Genomic DNA, 18,044 nt, shown 5'->3' on the forward strand with positions numbered 1-18,044 from the left:
ATTTCAAAATGAAAGTTACTACTTTGTACGTCGCTGCATGTTTATTTAAAGGTTCCGCGTCACGTCACGTACTTGTACTTTTTGCAGGCTATCATGGAAAGGGAAGAGGGCTATGTATGAAACAACCGCCTTCCCTTTCTATGGTGGCCGTCTTGAAAAAGGATTTTGTTTTGTAATCCGACCCGCCAAAGGCGTGCTGGATTATAACCAGTAATCTTATCTTTTTAGTAGCACACGTTACTACTTTGCAAATCTAGACTATTACTGGCAAAGATTATTGCATATATGTGCTTTACTGAGAAATATAAAGTGCATGGAGTGTATGCAATTTTTTTTGTTTGAATTTATTTACACTGTGAAAGGTCGCTCTTAACGGAATATTTACTTTGTTTACGGGTGGCTTTCTTTTTTGGTAGGACAGCTATTAAGGCAATTTGCAAACGGCAATTAGCAAAGAGGCAACAAACTAATATGGGCCGGTAGATGGACGGCGAAAAATGTGTGCATTTGTTATTTGTAAGGTAGCAGCACTGTTTCTCATGCTTCTTCATTACAGCAGTGCTGCTGTTTCTTGGTGAGGAGGAATGTCGTTAGCTGATGTCATTTTGAGATAAGTAGGACTTTTGCTAAAATTTTATAATGTGTAGTGCATTGCTAATGGCTAGCTACCAATACGTGCTGGTGCTTTGTAAGGGAAATGTTGAAGGTGGACGTTCCTACATCAATATAAAATCTATTTCCACACTGTCCACGAGGCATAGATCTTACTGTTAAGGGTGTACTGATTCTGGGATACGTTAGCGTGCTGTACGTCAGCATATTGTCATGTGGCATTCTCTGCAAGGTGTATACTGTTTAGAAAAATAACCTTGTTGAAGGGACGTTATGGTTACGTTGCCCTACTGAAAATCTGTGACATTTAGTAAAAAAAAACTTTCTTAAAATGAGGTTATGGTTAAATTGCCCTACTAAAAACCCATAAAATTCACTAAAAAAACTTTGTTAAGGAAGGGGACGTTATGGTTAACGTGCACTACTAAAAACCTGTGAAATTCACTAAAACAAAAACTTTACAACAGTGACATTATGGATCAAGGTAAAATCGAAACCCCCCAGAAATTCGGCAGTTATGGTAGGCTAAGCAACCATAACTGGCTGCACCACTGTGCAATGCTAACACTAACATCAGCTAAGCAGCCATAACTCGTGCCACCACCATGAACTGCTACGACTAACACCCAGGACATCACTGATGACATCACATGTCTGGCTCCCCCTTTTTTCCTTTACTGCCATATCTAGGCCACATGGTTTTCTTCAGTAACAGTCAGGAATTAAAAATTCAAAAGGTACTATATTTGTAGACTTATCCTTCAAGTATGTTCCTACAGTAATTCCCTGAGGGTGCAGTCAAATCATGTGATACATATGCTTAGGGTAAGTAGCACCTTTGAAATAGAGCAATCATTTTACTGCATAAAGGTAATCAGGTAGGTTATGAACACATTCTGCTACAACTGCTGCTTTCTTCCTTACTTCAATTTGCTTGTATATACTCATATTTGTATGTGTTGTTGTCTCTTTGTGTTTTGTCTATAATAATGCAATTATGTAGTAAGTGGTTTTTATTACCTACTTATCACATGTTTCACAGTACGCAAAACTCTAATAAGAAAACAGTTATCATTTCACTATTCAACATGGCAAGCTTATGAATATTGCACCTCCATCATGTATGCTGCACACAATGCTATGTTTCGACATGAGTACCTTAGTATACTAGATAGAACTTCATAATAGAATGCTATTTATATCAACGCATTGCTCAATTCACTAATTAGCATTTCATATTTATTCCAATGATCCTTGACACTTTTTGGTCAACATTATAATAAGAATGGCTTCAACCGAGTTTTCATGAAAAGTAAATGCACATGTGATGTTATCAGTGATGTCATCAATGATATTTGTGATGTCATCTTTGATGTCCTGGGTGTTAGTCTACTTATCATATGTTAGCACCAGCATCAGCGCTAACATTCAATTTGCAAAAAAAATGTTGGGTGCGATGCAGCGCCAAAACGAGGCTCAGCATCTATCCGGTTGCTAAGCAACCGTTCGTTTTAAACTATGCACCATCCGCCGGCAGGCGGAAGAGCCGGCCTACCACAGGCCAACTAAGGCCTTGTTTGCCCCAGTGCAGCCTCATTCCCAGCAGCCAGGTGGAGAGAGCAGGAGCCCCCACCTACCCTCACCGGAGGACCTTCACCTGCGTAGTGGATCTCCACGCCGCGACGATCAATACAACGTGCCCTACTTGCTGTTAATTGGCAATGCCCTTTTACCCTGTCCAGCAGCTCATCTAGATTGCAGGAATCCACTTTCACCCCCTTTGCTGCACGGGCCCTGTGCCAGCATCAGCGCTGACATTCAATTTGCAAACAAAATGTTGGGCGCGATGCGGCGCCAAAACAAGGCTCAGCCAACTGTTCAATTTAAACTTTGCCCCATCCGCCGGCAGGTGGAAGAGCCGGCCTACCAAAGGCCAACTAAGGCACTGTTTGCCCCTGTTCACCGATGTGCGCCGGCACCGGCTATTTGGCTTCATGGAACTCAAACACTTCAGCTGTACATTAAGTACCTCACACGCTATGTTAGCGAGGTCCATTGAAAACCCTCAGCCAAGTCTAACCTTGTATTCGTAGCATTCGGCCCCACGCCAAGACTACATTCCTCGGAGCTATACCACGGCCCTTACATATGTATAAGTCGTACGCACAGGCCTGCCACCCCGCACGCCACCTAATGACTTTTTACATCTGTCCTGCATTCATGTTACTTCAGTTCCTTTACATATGATATTCATATGTGTTCTAGCTCTCACTGATGCGCTATTTGAAGTAACCCAATGCATTGTAACTCTTGCATATAGCTTCACCATTTTACCAAATGAACTAGCCTATTCCAGTGCCATAGCATGATTTCTGTACTATTCTACACTAATGTGCCTCTAAACTAGCCTGTATGAATGTGCCTCTGAATCAGCCTAGTCTGCTGTGATTCCGCACTATCTGCACTAGCCTACACTATTGCGATAGTTGAACTTGCTTTATCTACTGTGATATTCTAACCAGCCTACCTCACTGTACCTGCACCTCCAGAACACTAACCTAGTATGCCTTCCCTAGTTCTTCCTATGCCATCCTATGCACATCATTATACCTTGCCCATCCACACACTTTCACCGATCCAAATCCGTCCCACCACACAATGACGACTTTTGCCATTAGTCCTAAGTCCAGTGCCTACACACAGAGCCTAGCTACCTCCGCAACACAATTACTACGAATACAAGACTTAGATCAAGACTGGAGAAACTATTCGAACCCCCAGCCAGACTCTCATCTAGCTTCAATAGAAACTACAACCAACCCTCTAGTCTAAATACCCCCAATCCCAAACACTATAACAATTGCCCATCTAGCTTCAATAGAATCTGCAACCAACCCTCTAGTCTAAATACCCCCAATCCTACACACTATAACAATTGCCCTGCCAATATATCTGACTCTAAGCCTCGCTCAGCTCTCAAAACCTCATCCCCCCTCACCAAACAGTAAGCAAAAATGCCCACATACCCCCGCTCAAAGGAGCTCTTCTCAACTCCAGATCCGTGGTTGCACATGCCACCGAAATAGCAGATTTGATCATAGCCAATAACCTTGACTTCCTCGCCCTAACCGAAACATGGCTACATGCAGCAACAGGACCCATACTCATGCTAGCTGTGCCTGATGGCTACACTATTCTCAGACAAGACAGAGTGGAGTTCCGAGGAGGTGACATCGCCTCATCCACAAATCTCGTCTTGCCATGAGACCTGCCCCGTCCCAAACTGTCCAATCATTCAAAACGCTTACAAACAAACTACCCTTGACCAATTCTCAAACATTAACAATACATCTGGTTTACCGCCCACCCAGTCCCATTGGCTCCTTCGATGAGGACATCTCACCCCTACTATCCAACAACCTCAAAAATGATTTGCAAGTCCTTCTCCTTGGTGACTTTAACCTGGGGCACAACGACCCCCTTGACAAACCAGCCTCGAAAATAGACACTATCCTGACTGAACTCGGCTTCTACCAAAAAGTCTCCATGCCCACCCATTCCAAAGGTAGAACTTTTAGAACCTTGGATTGGATAGCCGACTACAATTGCCATGCCAACATTAGTTCTATCTCCCCTTTGACCTGGACGGACCACTCCATCGTGTCCTTTACCCTGTACAGCTGCAGACCTCTTCCCCTCTCCATCCCCACCGCCCCCCTACCCTCACCAGAAGCAAAAAGAACATTACAGCTGAGAAGCTCATTCCCGCCATCCTCCCCCACCCTTAACTCTCTACCAGACATTGCCAATCCTGGCACAACAGTCAATGAATATAATAATAAGATCATGACATCCTCGCTAGACCTAATTACCCCACTTAAATTGAGTCCCAGCAAACCAAAATGCCACTTGAACAAATGGTTCACCCCTTACCTCAAAGAACTAAGACTAAAAAAAAGAACTCTCGAGACCACCTGGTGCCTACTACCTTCGGCAGCTAATAAAACCAATCTCAGCAAGATCATCACCCTCTATAAAAAATAAATTTTCTTGGCTAAAAAAGAATGCTACAACACCCGGATCTCCCAAGCCAACTCCAGCATGAAGGAGCTCTTCATCATCCTCAAAGAGATAGAAACCTTCTTTAAAACCTCTATCCTCGAGGTCGAAAGAATTATACTCTCACTAAAACCTTCCAACTGTCAGGGCGACTCATGCCCTGCCCAGTTTATTAAGGACGCATTAAGGGACCTAGCCCCTTTCATCACTAAGCTCATCAATGCTTCTTTTTGCATCTGGCATCGTCCCCGCCAACCTAAAAGAATCTTGGGTGATTCCGCTTCTAAAAAAACACTCAACCTGTCAATACCCACCAATTACCGGTCTATCACAACTGTACCCTTTTTACTAAAAATCCTTGACAAAATGGCCTACACACAAATCCAGAAATATCTGTAACTCCATCCACTCCTGGGAGCACGTCAATCCGGTTTTCGTCCTCAACACGACACAGAGACGGCCCTCATTGATTTAAAGACCCAAGTAGATGCATTAAGAGACAACGGAAAAAATGGCCCTCCTCCTCCTTCTTGACCTATCGGCCGCGTTCAACCTGGTTGACCACAAGTTCCTCTGCAACCACTTAAACACAGCTGCACATTTTTCCAGTGAGGACATAATATGGATTGAGTCTTTCCTCAGTGAGAGAACCATGCAGATATTCTCGCCCTCAGCAGCTGCAGACCCGATCCCCATCACAGGGATCATGTGTCTCCCCCACGCTATACAACATATTCATCAAGCCCGTTTTTGATGATCTGGATAACCTCAGTATCACCTACAGTAATTATGCAGATAATACCCAGATTCTCCTTCCACTTTCAGGAGATTATGACAAGGATTTGGCCTTGGTGAACAGGGTGCACCTCATCATGTTGGCATGGATGGCTAACCACGGTCTATGCATGAATGATGACAAAACAGAACTCATCACCCTGGGCACATCCCCCAACCTCAAAAACCTTGGGCCTGAATACACTTATTTCACAATGGACTGCAACCTCATCAGAGAAGCCAGCAAGGTTAAAACCCTTGGTTTCTACCTTGGATCAACCCTCTCTTTATCCAAACAAGCCTACATGGGGGCCCCACACCTAGCTATACCTGTAAACTCATTAGAACTGGCAAACCTTTTCTCTCAAATAGCAGTTGCATCACCTTGGCCAAAGGCCTCGTCTTATCCAGACTTGACTATTGCAACGTCCTTTACTTAGGCGCCAAATAAAGTTACAGTCAAGAAGATCCAAACACTTCAAAATAAGCAGCTCTCGGAGTAGCCAAGAGAGATCACATCTCTGAGATCAGGAGGCAAAACAAGTGGCTGTCAACCAATGACAAAATCAAATTAAAAGCCCCTTCCCTCACGCACAAAGCCCTGAACAAAGCGGCGCACAGCTATCTGACTGATAAATTCCACAGAAGGACCTCTACCAGACCCACCAGACTAGCCCACTGCAACCCCCTCCTCGCCCCTAAATTCAAACTCTCCATGGTAGGCTGAAATAGCTTCCCCACCAAAGCGGCCCAACTTTGGAATTCCCTACCACCTGCCATCCGCGAAGATCAGCCCTATCACAATTTCAGATCCAAATGCACCAGTTGGTTCAAATCTTCCGATATTTAATCCCAACTGCGTGCCCTTCTGACTATAACTCCCTCAAACAGACTGCTATGTATGTCTGCACCTGTACTTTTGTTTATAACATGTATGTATGTACTGCATCTTAACCTATCTGTTGTAACTAAGCCGTGAACCTGCCTGTAACTGTTGCACCCTGATGCCCACGGGTCTGGAGCATGTTACAAATAAACAAACAAACAAACGTAGATGTTCGTTGTACTCCTTGTTTTAGATAATTGCAAATAAATAGCTATGTTTTGCCAACTTCCTGAGTCGGTTTTATTATTGGCCTCAGAGTAAAATCTGCATCACCATCCATCCCATATAGCGCTACCTCGCTTAAAGGGCCTACGGGTTCATTATGTTTAATATTAAGAAGAAAGAGTCTTTGGGACAAGAGAGCGGTGTAATTGAAACAATGTGTTCATGTCACGCTTCGCTTAAGTGTTGTGAAGATATCACATTTCAGCATACATTGTATATTTCTTTCCAACATATTGGTGTTAAGCCTTTTTAATACAACACACAAAAGAAAAGCAGCATCATATATACACCTATGCAAATAACATTGACCTAATTAGACCAGTACAGTTACATTATGAATGTTATATGCTTACAGATTTACTTTTAATGGCCAAGAACTTACCAATGGTAATGAATGGCCATTGTGTAAGAAGCCTGGATTCCAGCCTTTTGGCTCAGCAATGCCATCTTCATACATTGGAGGAAGCCATCTAGCCAAGGCTGTATTGGAAGCTCCCCATGTAGGGTGATCTCTATTGGAAATACAAGATTGAGAATATGTTTCTCAGGTATGCAGCATGCTCTTTAATTAATTTTTGTATTATTCCTAATGTGTTACGAGTTCCTAAGAACGATTTAACATATTTCATATTAAACATCACATTATAACAAATCTATAGTAAAAATACACAATTACATATCAGAGTACATGAATGTATGTATAACAATTTATAAAGCGCAGTAAAGACCTGGAGGCATCAAGGCGCTGAGGAAAAAGACCAGAGAGGAGTGGGGAGCGATCTACAATTAAAAGAACAGTGTTTTTAGCTGTTTGCGAAAGCTAGATAAGACTTGATTGCTCCTCATATGGAAGGCGAGGCCATTCCACAGAGACGGGCCAACACGAAAAGGCTCTGCCTCCTGCTCAAGTATGTCAGAAGCGGGGGACGGGCAGCAGAAACTGGTTGGACGAGCGGACGAGTCTCTTTGGATGGTAGAGAGAAAGCTTTGCTCGAATAAATTCAACCACTAGCACCTCAGTCTTATCCCCATTTAGCTTCAGCCAGTTTTCGGTCACCCACAGACCCACCGCTGAGAGGCATCTTCTCAAAAGTTCGGGTGGACTTTCCTTGGGGGCATTAAGACGGAAAAAGATCTGGGTGTCTGTCATGATGCCCACCCCCGGGGAACCAGACCAGGTCCAGCAACCCCGGAAGCAGGCATCAAGTTGCTTTGAGCAAGCCCAAAAGCCTCTATGGCGCCAGGCTCTTAGAGTAAACTTACCTGATGCAGATCATGCTGCAAGCTTACCTGGTGCAGACCATGCTGCAGAGCTCCAAGACAAATGAGGCTTGGGAGGGACTATTTAACCTAGGGACTATTTTTTTACTCGGGTGGGGCTGGGGGAGAATACTCACCTGGGACTACTTTGGAGGCTATTTAAACCACGCCCAAAGAGCTGCACACGCTTCGCGTTATTCTGCATCCACTAACGCTCACCGTGTCTGCAAGCCTGCATCCAGTCTTCTGCCACGCCCGCCTCAGTCTGCAGCTCCTAGAAAAAGGGAGGAACAGAAGGAGAAAGGTTAGAATAAGAGCAAACCTTCGATCCTTACCTGGATTCCGGATCCACCGCACCTTCGAACTGGAAGAAAGAAGCATTTACGCGCGCCGCCTCGCCTGATGCAGCGCCGCGCTGAACTCACCGGCCCTCGCAGCACCCTCACTATCCACTGCATCTTTCTGCACGTTCCGCCGCATTCTGGCACCTAAGGGGAACACAAGAACAGCAAAGGTGAGCCAAGGAAATAAACAGAGGCAATGGTAACTACCCCCATAGACTTACCTGATTACCGCCGGGGGTACTATTCCTCTTCACGGGTCGGCGCAGTCTCCATTGCATCCTCGCCACACCCCGGCCCCTAAGGGGAACAAAAAGACGACAAGGTGAGACAACGGGACAAATAAGGGGAACTCTTCTCACCGCAATAGACTTACCTAATTTTACCGCCAGAGGCATAATTCCTCGAACTTCATATTTTCTCGCCACACCTGAATAAGGGAACAGGCAGCTTACATTCTGGCCTTCTTTTCTTGAACTGTGTAGGATAAGCCAAATCCTTACCTGAGCTTCGTCAGCTATCACGAGGAACTCTGCGCTGGGGTCAAGCGACAAACTGCAAGGAATCCGACAAGAGTGAAAGTCAGACATGTGAACTCTTACAAACTACATATTTTTCGGAGTCATTATTGTTCTGGAACTCACCAATTCCTTCGAGCCAATGAAGCAACTGGTTATCAACGCGCCCCTGCGCTCAATGCAGGATGGAGAGCTCATCTTTTCAAACCATCAGGTGACACTATAGGAGGGGGACATCAAAGGTGATCTGTGGGGAGAACAGCGGGGGTGGGGGGAATTTACACTCGACTCCAGGGGTGGTTAATTCCTTTTCTCCATTTGCAGAAGGATATTCCTACGGGCCAAGCATATGAAGCTAGGTGGGCCAGTCCAGTCCGTCATCTCGGCCCTATGCGTCACATTGGTGGAGACCGCAGCTGTCCAGTTCAGATCGACGCCTATGTGGGAGCCAAGTGAGCGTAACAGTGTCATCTGCATATATTTAAAAGTCTATGCCAAAGCTAGAAATAAGCTTAACAGTGCCACTGTGTACAAGTTTAAAAGCAGTGGGGAGAGCGCGGAACCCTGCGCCACTCCACAATCGAACACCCTAGATGGGGAAATAAAATGGGGAAGAGACACCACCTGGGTGCGATCAGCAAGGAAGGATGAAAATCACTTCAGAGGGACCCCTGAAACTCCAGCATCTGAAAGACACTGAAAAAGTCTCTGATGGTCAATGGTGTCAAAGACCGCAGAGAGATCGATTAAAATAAGAATACTCATATCAAAAGAATACCCCTAAAAATGTATCAAAAACATTTTAGAAAATCTACATTTCTAAAAACGTTTAGTTTCTAAACCATTTCATTGCTTCAGTCCACACATTATATAGTGCAATCATTAAAGATATATTTCCTGATTTGAGACAGTGGGCCACAGTACGAGGTCGGCAGGCGTTAACCCGCTGGTGCGACCGGTGGGTTGCCGCCGATCTCATAACACTGTTTTCCGCACCTAGTTTCCCTATGCCACCGGAACATTACAAGTCATATCGGACTGGGAAGCTAGGTGCCGGAAAATGTTAGTCCCCAGAGTGTGACAGTCCAGAAACAAGTTTACCTGCACCCTTGTTTCAGGACAGCCACACTCATAATGAGGCCTAGTATCTCCGAAATGACTCCTCACTTAATGATTGGAGACAAAGGACATACAAGCCCAACAATTTCCGGTATACCAGTTCCACCTTCTTACAAGAGGTATATGCTGCACAGTTTCACTAACTTACGGGCTTAAACAAATACGACATGTATGCAGCTCCCTCGGGATACGAAATTCAGGCCCCGAAGTCGTCAAGGTAGGTAACTGATCTAATTGCATCAATAAATGAAATCTACGAACAGTAATGGCTGGACCTTTAAGCAAATACGATGGAGGAACCTTACATTTGTAATACATTCGACTATGTTTCTAATATCTCTTGAGAGTCACGAGGTGATTGAAGTTTTCAATCCCATCCCACTCTATTATCTTCTTTGTCGGTGCTTCCTTAAGTTAAAAAAGTTTAACGACCAATTTGGTGGCCAATTGAAGGATTCAAACAAGTTGAGAGATAAATCTGGCCAAGCCGCTAAATCGCTTCCCTTATGGTCATCAGCCGTAGCCTATCCCAGCAGTTTAAGTAGGGGTCACTGAGGATTTTTCCTTGGTTAATTATCAGCATGGATCTTATTTTTAAAACCTGGGAGGCCAAGGATGATAAGCCAAATTCAGGTTGTATATGTTCAATAGGTACAGAGCAGGTTAGGCCTAATACATATCTCCAGAATTACCCTCTGCCTTTTTTAGCCAGCTCAACTTAATTAATTCAATAAAGAGTTTGCAACCAAACAAAAAATCTTGCCTTGGCGAGAGTTATGCAGTCAAACTGATCACTTTTTTTCTTTGAGGGTTGTCAGCATGAGTTATTCTCTAATCCATGTGTGGTTGCTACACAGAAACAATCAAAAACTTGAATATAGATAAGAGTTATGATTTTACTCTAATGCGCCAACCTTATGCGAAAGCAACCGGCAGTACTCCGTTATGGAACCTGGACAAAGAAGCACTTTTGAGAGGAAAAAAACAGCAAAATACTAAGAACAGTAATTGACAGCAGAGGGCTGCAATATTGAAACAATTAAAAATAAGGATTGAAGTGAAAGTAACCTCAAAACAAAGGGTATTTGAAAAGAATACTTTGTTTAGGTTATCAAGATTGTGATAAACTCTCCTGAAGAACCATTGCAAAGAGCGATGGGGAAACACGTGTTGAGAGTAATTGAGAATTGTAAAATATAATATGGGAAATTGAAAAACAAATTCAATGGATATGTTCGCATGTGATGTTAAACATGTGAAGTCTACAATAAATGGAACCATGGAATAACAGAATTGAGGATTTGAAATCAATAATTTGTGGAATTTTGCTTTTCATTTTCATTTCATTAATATACTTACCGAAACAAATTTAACATATAAGGTTGGCGCATTAGAGTAAAATCATAACTCTTATCTATATTCAAGTTTTTGATCAACTTAATTAATGTTCTACTCAGATGGTACCCAATCGGAAATTTTATTTTTCTAACATTTTCTTTATGCTGCCATGATGTTTTCTGTTTCACACAGCATGTGTAATAGATGAGGCTAATGAGCTTATTTATACAAGAATGTTATATGAATGGTGAAAATGTCATAGTGTAGCAGGAAATTGAAAACAACACAATTGGGGTATCAGCATTATGAAAGTAGATGTATGGTTCTTCTCTTAATTTCATAATTTTCCCACTTTAATGAGCAGGTGGCGACCCTCCTTGAGCACTGATGTGCATTACCTAGGTGTTACTAAACTCAAAAATGATATATGTAGGCTAGGCTGGTGTATCAATAGGCCTAACCTTGCATTTTGCCCTCTCTTTGTTAAAATACTAGCTTTGTCTTGTTGGTTATTAACAGTTGGAATATCCTGCAAATGAAGGGTAAAAACGGATTTGACCTGTCTATTATTTTTTGTTTTCTTCATACTACATGTATTTAATGGGAATCTGTAATGCTAAATCTGCTTAATGAAATAATATACATGTGAAATGTTTTGAACATCAACTAAACTAACAGAAATAAAATATGTATTAATATAAGGATCTCTGTCAAATCCTAAATTTACACTTCAAAATGTGGACATTTCCACTGTCAGTACTCACACATTGTATCGCAGCATGTGGCGTATGGGTAGCTCTATAAGATGCCTACCATGGTGCTTGGAAGTGTTGAAAACAGTGTGACGGCTGTTCTGAATTATGCTTCCATGGCAGTTCTAAAGAATGCAAACTGAGCACTGGGACATTTCAAATTTCAAGTCTCTGCTTTCAGAAAACAGGTGACTGTGTGGTCATCTAAAACACAATTTGCAATAGTGAGAGCTGGATGCTGTTTCCCTCGCCAATCGATAATTGTCAGAGGTTTGAGGAACAAACCCATGCAATGGGCTTTGCTGGTGAACAAAAAACACATTATTCAACTTCCTACATAGTTAAAAGCATAGGCACCTCCTGAGTAATTCAGCTATGTGACCCAAAGAAGGGCAAACAACCTAGACAACTCCCCAGAGCAAAGTGCTTCGCAACTAGACACTTCCATGAACATGTATCCCCGAAGTATCCCAATAGGAGCCCACGATAACAACCATGGTTAAGCTAATTGGACAAGAAAAACTATACTATATAGATTACATACAGTGCAGAAACAATCAATGCAGGTTTCTGAAAGTCATGTTACTTTCATTCAGATAATCTCAAAAGGATTTAAAGAAATTCAAAATAGAGAAAAGTATTCCAAAAAACACTTATCACATAAAACAAATAGTACATATTACACAGCCTGGGGTAGCGGCCATGTAGTCATGGTTAAGTTGCTCAACCCATAGGAAGAGCACTTTTTGGGCAGTTCATACATTTTCCCCCTGGAGAAATCCTTGCCAAACTGGGCAGAAAATGTATATGGCCTCCCTCGGATTGATTTCCCGAGGTTTGATGAGGTTTTGTCCCGGGGGGGCAAAGTTATAGGGGTGTCCCAACATTTGTGGTTTTCCTCATAGACGCAATGGAAAAAAGTTGCTTGCATCTACAGCCCAAACCGCTGGATGGATTTTCACCAAATTTGCGGCTGGAGCGGCGGCTGGGTCCCAAAAGCATGCTTTTGTAAATTTGGTGTAAATCCATCTAGTGTTTTTTTTAAAAAAAGGCCAAAAAGTAGGTAATAGGAAATGTGTAATATCTGGGTTTGGTCCGTGGACTCACATCCCTTTTTGGTCCGCCGACACCTGGTGTACCAATCAGGGCCCAGCGTGATGTCCGCAGACATCAGACGCACCCACTGTTTGGATGGTGAAAAATCTGAGCTGTGTCAAATATTTTGAGATGGTCAACATATTGGATGTGCGGACAGCCGCCGGCGTTGTCCGACAGCGCAGTAAAAATAATCAAAATCCCAAAATTCCACTTGTCAAACTAATGAAAAAATCTCTGGGGAGGTGTGAGTTGATGAGATTGGGAATGATACATGGCCATATAAAGCTGAAAAACAGGAGGTTTTCCACCTTCGAAGTTTGCAAACTGTTTGGGACAGCCCTGTAATGTTCGTGAACATCTCAGATGTTCGGGGGCATCCATACATATTTTTGCATTACAGGGTTGTCGAAAACAGTTTTTGGATGGCTTATAACTTTGGTGTCATGGAATGAAACTGCATGAAATTGTGTGATATCATTCTAGACCCGGCCTTGAATGGTTCTACAAGGTTTGGTGCTGTGTTGCCAAGAGGGAACAAAATGAGAGGGGGGTGACAAAATATTTGAAAGGCTTATACTTTGGTGCAGTTTCACGACTATGCACAAAAGTTTGTAAAAAGATTTATAGGGGGGTTTGAACATTTTTAGATGGTTTATAACTTTGTTGCCATTTGACGAATGTGTATAAATGATTTTAGAAAGATTATAGACCCGACCTTGAATGTTTGTGCAAAGTTTGAATGTGTTTTGTCAAGTGGGAGCTAATGTACGTACATTTTGACACTTTTAAAAAATAAAACATGACAGATTTGCAGCAAAGTCATGCAAGGAGCATTGACAAGGACCTGAAAGCATGGTTTTGCAAATGTGTCTGTGTTTTATTTTTTGAAAAGTGTCATAATGTAGGTACAAAAAATAGTGATATACTTTTGGTGACTGAGGTATAGCGTGTGGCCATGGGAAGTGGCCAGATTGTACGAGTCCTGGACTGTGGCCATGGGCAGTGGCCAGATTGTCTGAGTCATGGCGAAAGGCCATGACTCAGACAATCTGGCTACTGGCCATGACCACAAGGGACTGGAAATGGGGTTAACGTGTGGATGGCCATCAGGGAATGAATATGTGGTCAAGTATTTCAAAATCTGGATAGGTTTGAATGGGAAAAAACCTTTTGCTTCTGGAAACATTCTGCCCGGGGTACAGCTTGAAGTGCTGCACAGGATTGCATCAACAGATTGCTGTGATTACTGCTGCATATGATATGATGTGATAAGTGATTTATAACATGCCTGCACACAAGTATGTCTAGGGCGACAAGACAAGGAGGTGGAAAACAGAAGGAGGCCAAAAAAACAATCTTACTAGACCTTGTGCCATTCAGATCGCGCATACACTCCGAGACAATGCTGATCAGCAGATAATTACTGAGGACGCTGAACCAGGTGCCCACATGGTCACCAGGCCACCCCTTCAAATTAACCACCTTTATTTGCTATCATACCGGGACAAAATATTGGTTTTCCATGCAAGTATTCTTTTCCACAAACTCGCAGAAATGACTGTCCACAATCCTAACACACATTGAGAAAGAACCTAGAGAGTCGAAACACATGTTGGCTGCCTTCTAACAATAAATATAGCACCAAGAATGGTTTTCAAGAATGCTTTATTGCAACACTAGTTACTTATTGAATAACCCAGCAGTAAGGTGAACAGGGCTCAAGCTCCTATTCGAAACCTAATCCTTGAAGAAGGAAGGTCACCTTACAAAAAGAACCCCATCACTAGCAACAGGGTAATCCGTTTAAAGTACTAGATGAAGCGCAGTGATCTACCCATTCTGCCGCCCTGCAATTACGTGATAATCATGTAATGCAGCATGGCCGAAGACCTAGGTTTGAATGGGAACAAATATTTAGCTTGCGGCTGCAGCCTGAAGTGCTGTACTGAATTACAACAAACCTGCACAAGCTGCATCAGTAAGGACCTGAAAGCATGTTTTTGCAAATCTGTTTTATGTTTTATTTTTCCAAAGTGTGCAAATGTAAGCAGAAAGAATAGTGATATCAGTTTGATACATGGACAATGGGACTAGCTCTCAGCAAGGACAAATGTTTCAAGCCTCCCACCTTGGCGTCCCTAGGCACTTTTCTCCTGGGCTCCCAGGAGTTTTCTCACTGCACAATGCAAATGTGCATTTACAGCAGCCCTATGTATATTTTTTTGGTATAAGTATGGGAAATGCAGATGCAAAGGATTTATAGAACATTGTTAAGTGGCAGTAGGTGGGTGCAAGTTTAATATGTTGATAGGCTATATGTAGAGTTGTTTAAGTGATTGGTGGATATATGAGTGAATGGTTTAAAGCATGCAATGAGGGAGTTTTACAAACATAACAGTAAAAAGAGTAAAAGGGCTGTATTGTGTGATGGTGTTCATGTGCAACCTAGGTTTTGTATTAAGGCATGGACTAGACAGGGGAATGCAGAGACTGTGGATAGTCATACAGGGCAAAGGATTATATTGTTTGTTGTATACTAGAGAGAAGAATTTCGGACAGATTTTTTTTCTGTGCTTTTTTCTTTTTCTCTAGTATACAATTGTCCATTATTTCCATTAGCACAGTAGAAAATGCGAATGGAAATGTTGTAGAATCTTATTGAATATAAATACTTCACTGAAAAATGTAAAGTAGATCGAGTCTATTTTTTGGTTCTATTTTTTAACTGTGAAAGGTTGTTCCTAAAGGAACCTTTTTTTATGTTTGTTTTACATTTTTTATTTGTATTTCTTTTGCAGGAGAGGCCAGAAAATAAGGTGCAAGGGAAATGAGGGAAGGGGCACCAACTATAAATATGGAGAGGAGGGTGGGCATGTGGACAGGGGAAGATGTTGTGCGTGTGTTACATCCAAGGTAGGGAGAAGTGCCTCTCATGCTCCTTGATTACAACTTCAAAAGCACTTTGAAATTGCTCCCCCGTGCAGAGTGGTTTGTTGCATTATATAGAGATTTCTGTTGTCTTCGAAAGTTATGGATCGATAGCCTCTTTTTTCGCTTCCAAGGTAGCACTCTGGACATTGTGTTGCCGTGCTGATCGGAGCTTTTTTGTAGTATACGCTCTGCTGACAGTTGGTAGAGTCTCAAAGGACAGTGTTCAATTGTCCCAAGTTTTGAAAAGGTAGAGTTGTGGTGGGAATCAGATGGGACTGGTGCATCGTTTTAAAATTCTAAATAAACCCCTTGGTTCTCTGTCAGATTTAAAAAAGGAAGTATTACTCATGTTTTTGGTTGGTTCCCATAGCTGATTTTATTAGTGTTCAAGGTGCTGACACGTGTTTTGACTCCACAAAGTTCTTTATCAAGGCAATATATGTAATCAAGTAGGCTTGGTAAGTACGGTGGATGCCCTGTGTATGGCTTTAATTGGTTGTTCCGCTGGGTAGCATGCTGTGTGGTTACAGTATTGGTTGAGGAAGATGAGGTAGAGAAAGACAGCCTTTCTGAGAGCATTGCAGTGGTTGGATTTGGTGTGGCCACACATGGAGGTAGTCCCGTAGGTGTACTGCCTAGGTAGTCCGTGACTGAGTACAACGTTGCACTCAGTATATTTCACTTTGGTAGCTTTAGCCTTTGGTACATTCTCAACAGTGGTAAAGAACTACCACACCCATGTTTCTCTCTGGTTGCTAGAGGTAGGCACTTCCTCTACCTCATATTCCTGGTCCTCTTCATTGTCTTTTGGAAGTATTGTGATTCTTCATTGTGTAGGTGCTCCAGCTGGTGGTAGCAGTGGTGGTGGCTCTTGGGTAGGTGGGATGGCAATAGCTGATACCATTTTTCAGATCCATAGCAGTTTTGCTAATATTTTTCCAAGTATGTGCTGTGTGCTAGATTGTTAATGAATAATACGTAAGAAGAGGTGTAGGATGTATGCAAGGGTACATTTTGAGCTTCAAAGTTCCTAGATCACGAACACATCATCATGCTGCACGTGCGCACGTGTTCACGTGACACTGTCCGGAAAGTCCACGATGACGTCAGACGTCCACGAACATCCATGAACACAAAAAGAGTGAATTTGTTGCACAAAGTGTCTAGAAGTGTTACAAATGATGCTAGAAGGTGGGAAATGACAGCGTTTTAAGGTGAAACTTTCTAAATTGGACAGAAAGTTTGCTATATTGGGGTAAGTATGATATTAGTAAGTTGTAGGAAATCAGAGTGCACTGGTAAAAACTCATGAAATGTGCTGCTCCACATAAGGAATTAGGAAGGATGGAAGGAAAGATGATTCCCGTAGTCCCACCACCAGCATCCCCCATTGAAAGACTTTAGAGGGGCTTCAAAGTAGACACTGTCACAGCTTTTTATGTCCCCTGCCTGCTTGATGCAATCTGATGTCTGCGGGGACAGCAGCCTTGCACCCCTTCACTTGGAACAGCTCCTCAAATGAGTGTATGAAGTCCCTTTGCCCCTGCAGATAGCAGCAAAAATTCTGTTGTGCAACACACTTATAGATCACTGTGTATCATCAAATGTGTGAGGGCTGATGCATAGGGAGGGTTGTACACCACTGCCCATTAAGCACCAGCCACCACTCAGATTGGAGCTAAAGGATGGGAGAGAGCAATTGAAACCGAGTCAATGGGGCAACCATGTTGGTGCATGTTACTGTGTTCAACAACACCCCCATCTATGAAAATATTTATTTAAGCTATACACCCCAAGCCAGGGGGCATTACTGAGTTAGGTAATGCCCCAGGCCCATAGATAGAGGCCTGAGCAAAGCGAGGGCCTTACCAAAGGTCACAGGGCATTACCTGACTTGGTAATGCCCACTAACAAGGGACTTATTGCTATTATTACCCCAGCCCATAAGGCCCGGGTACTAAAAACATTTTTTCAGTTGCGTGTTTGTGCAACAGAAAAACAAAAAAGAATGGCCACCAAGGAAGGGTGAATGTAGTCTATTCTCCCTTTCCATGGTGGCCATTGTAAATAATAATACCAGCCATGGAAACGGGGTAAAGAGACTACATGTAGTCCCTTCTGCCATTCGATG

The 18,044-nt window shown here is 42.8% G+C and overlaps 1 protein-coding gene across 1 annotated transcript in view; it reads right to left on the reverse strand.

The window, feature by feature from the left end:
* The window catches only part of TPO (thyroid peroxidase), a 670,859-nt gene that overhangs the window by 619,159 nt on the left and 33,656 nt on the right, over positions 1-18,044 (reverse strand). The window contains exon 3 of the mRNA XM_069605188.1: positions 6,939-7,068. Within this exon, the coding sequence (XP_069461289.1) occupies positions 6,939-7,068 (130 nt within the window). The remainder of the gene's footprint in view (positions 1-6,938; positions 7,069-18,044) is intronic.

Source organism: Ambystoma mexicanum, chromosome 4p (assembly GCF_040938575.1).
Source record: "Ambystoma mexicanum isolate Mex_15411 chromosome 4p, UKY_AmexF1_1, whole genome shotgun sequence".
Taxonomy (NCBI): domain Eukaryota; kingdom Metazoa; phylum Chordata; class Amphibia; order Caudata; family Ambystomatidae; genus Ambystoma; species Ambystoma mexicanum.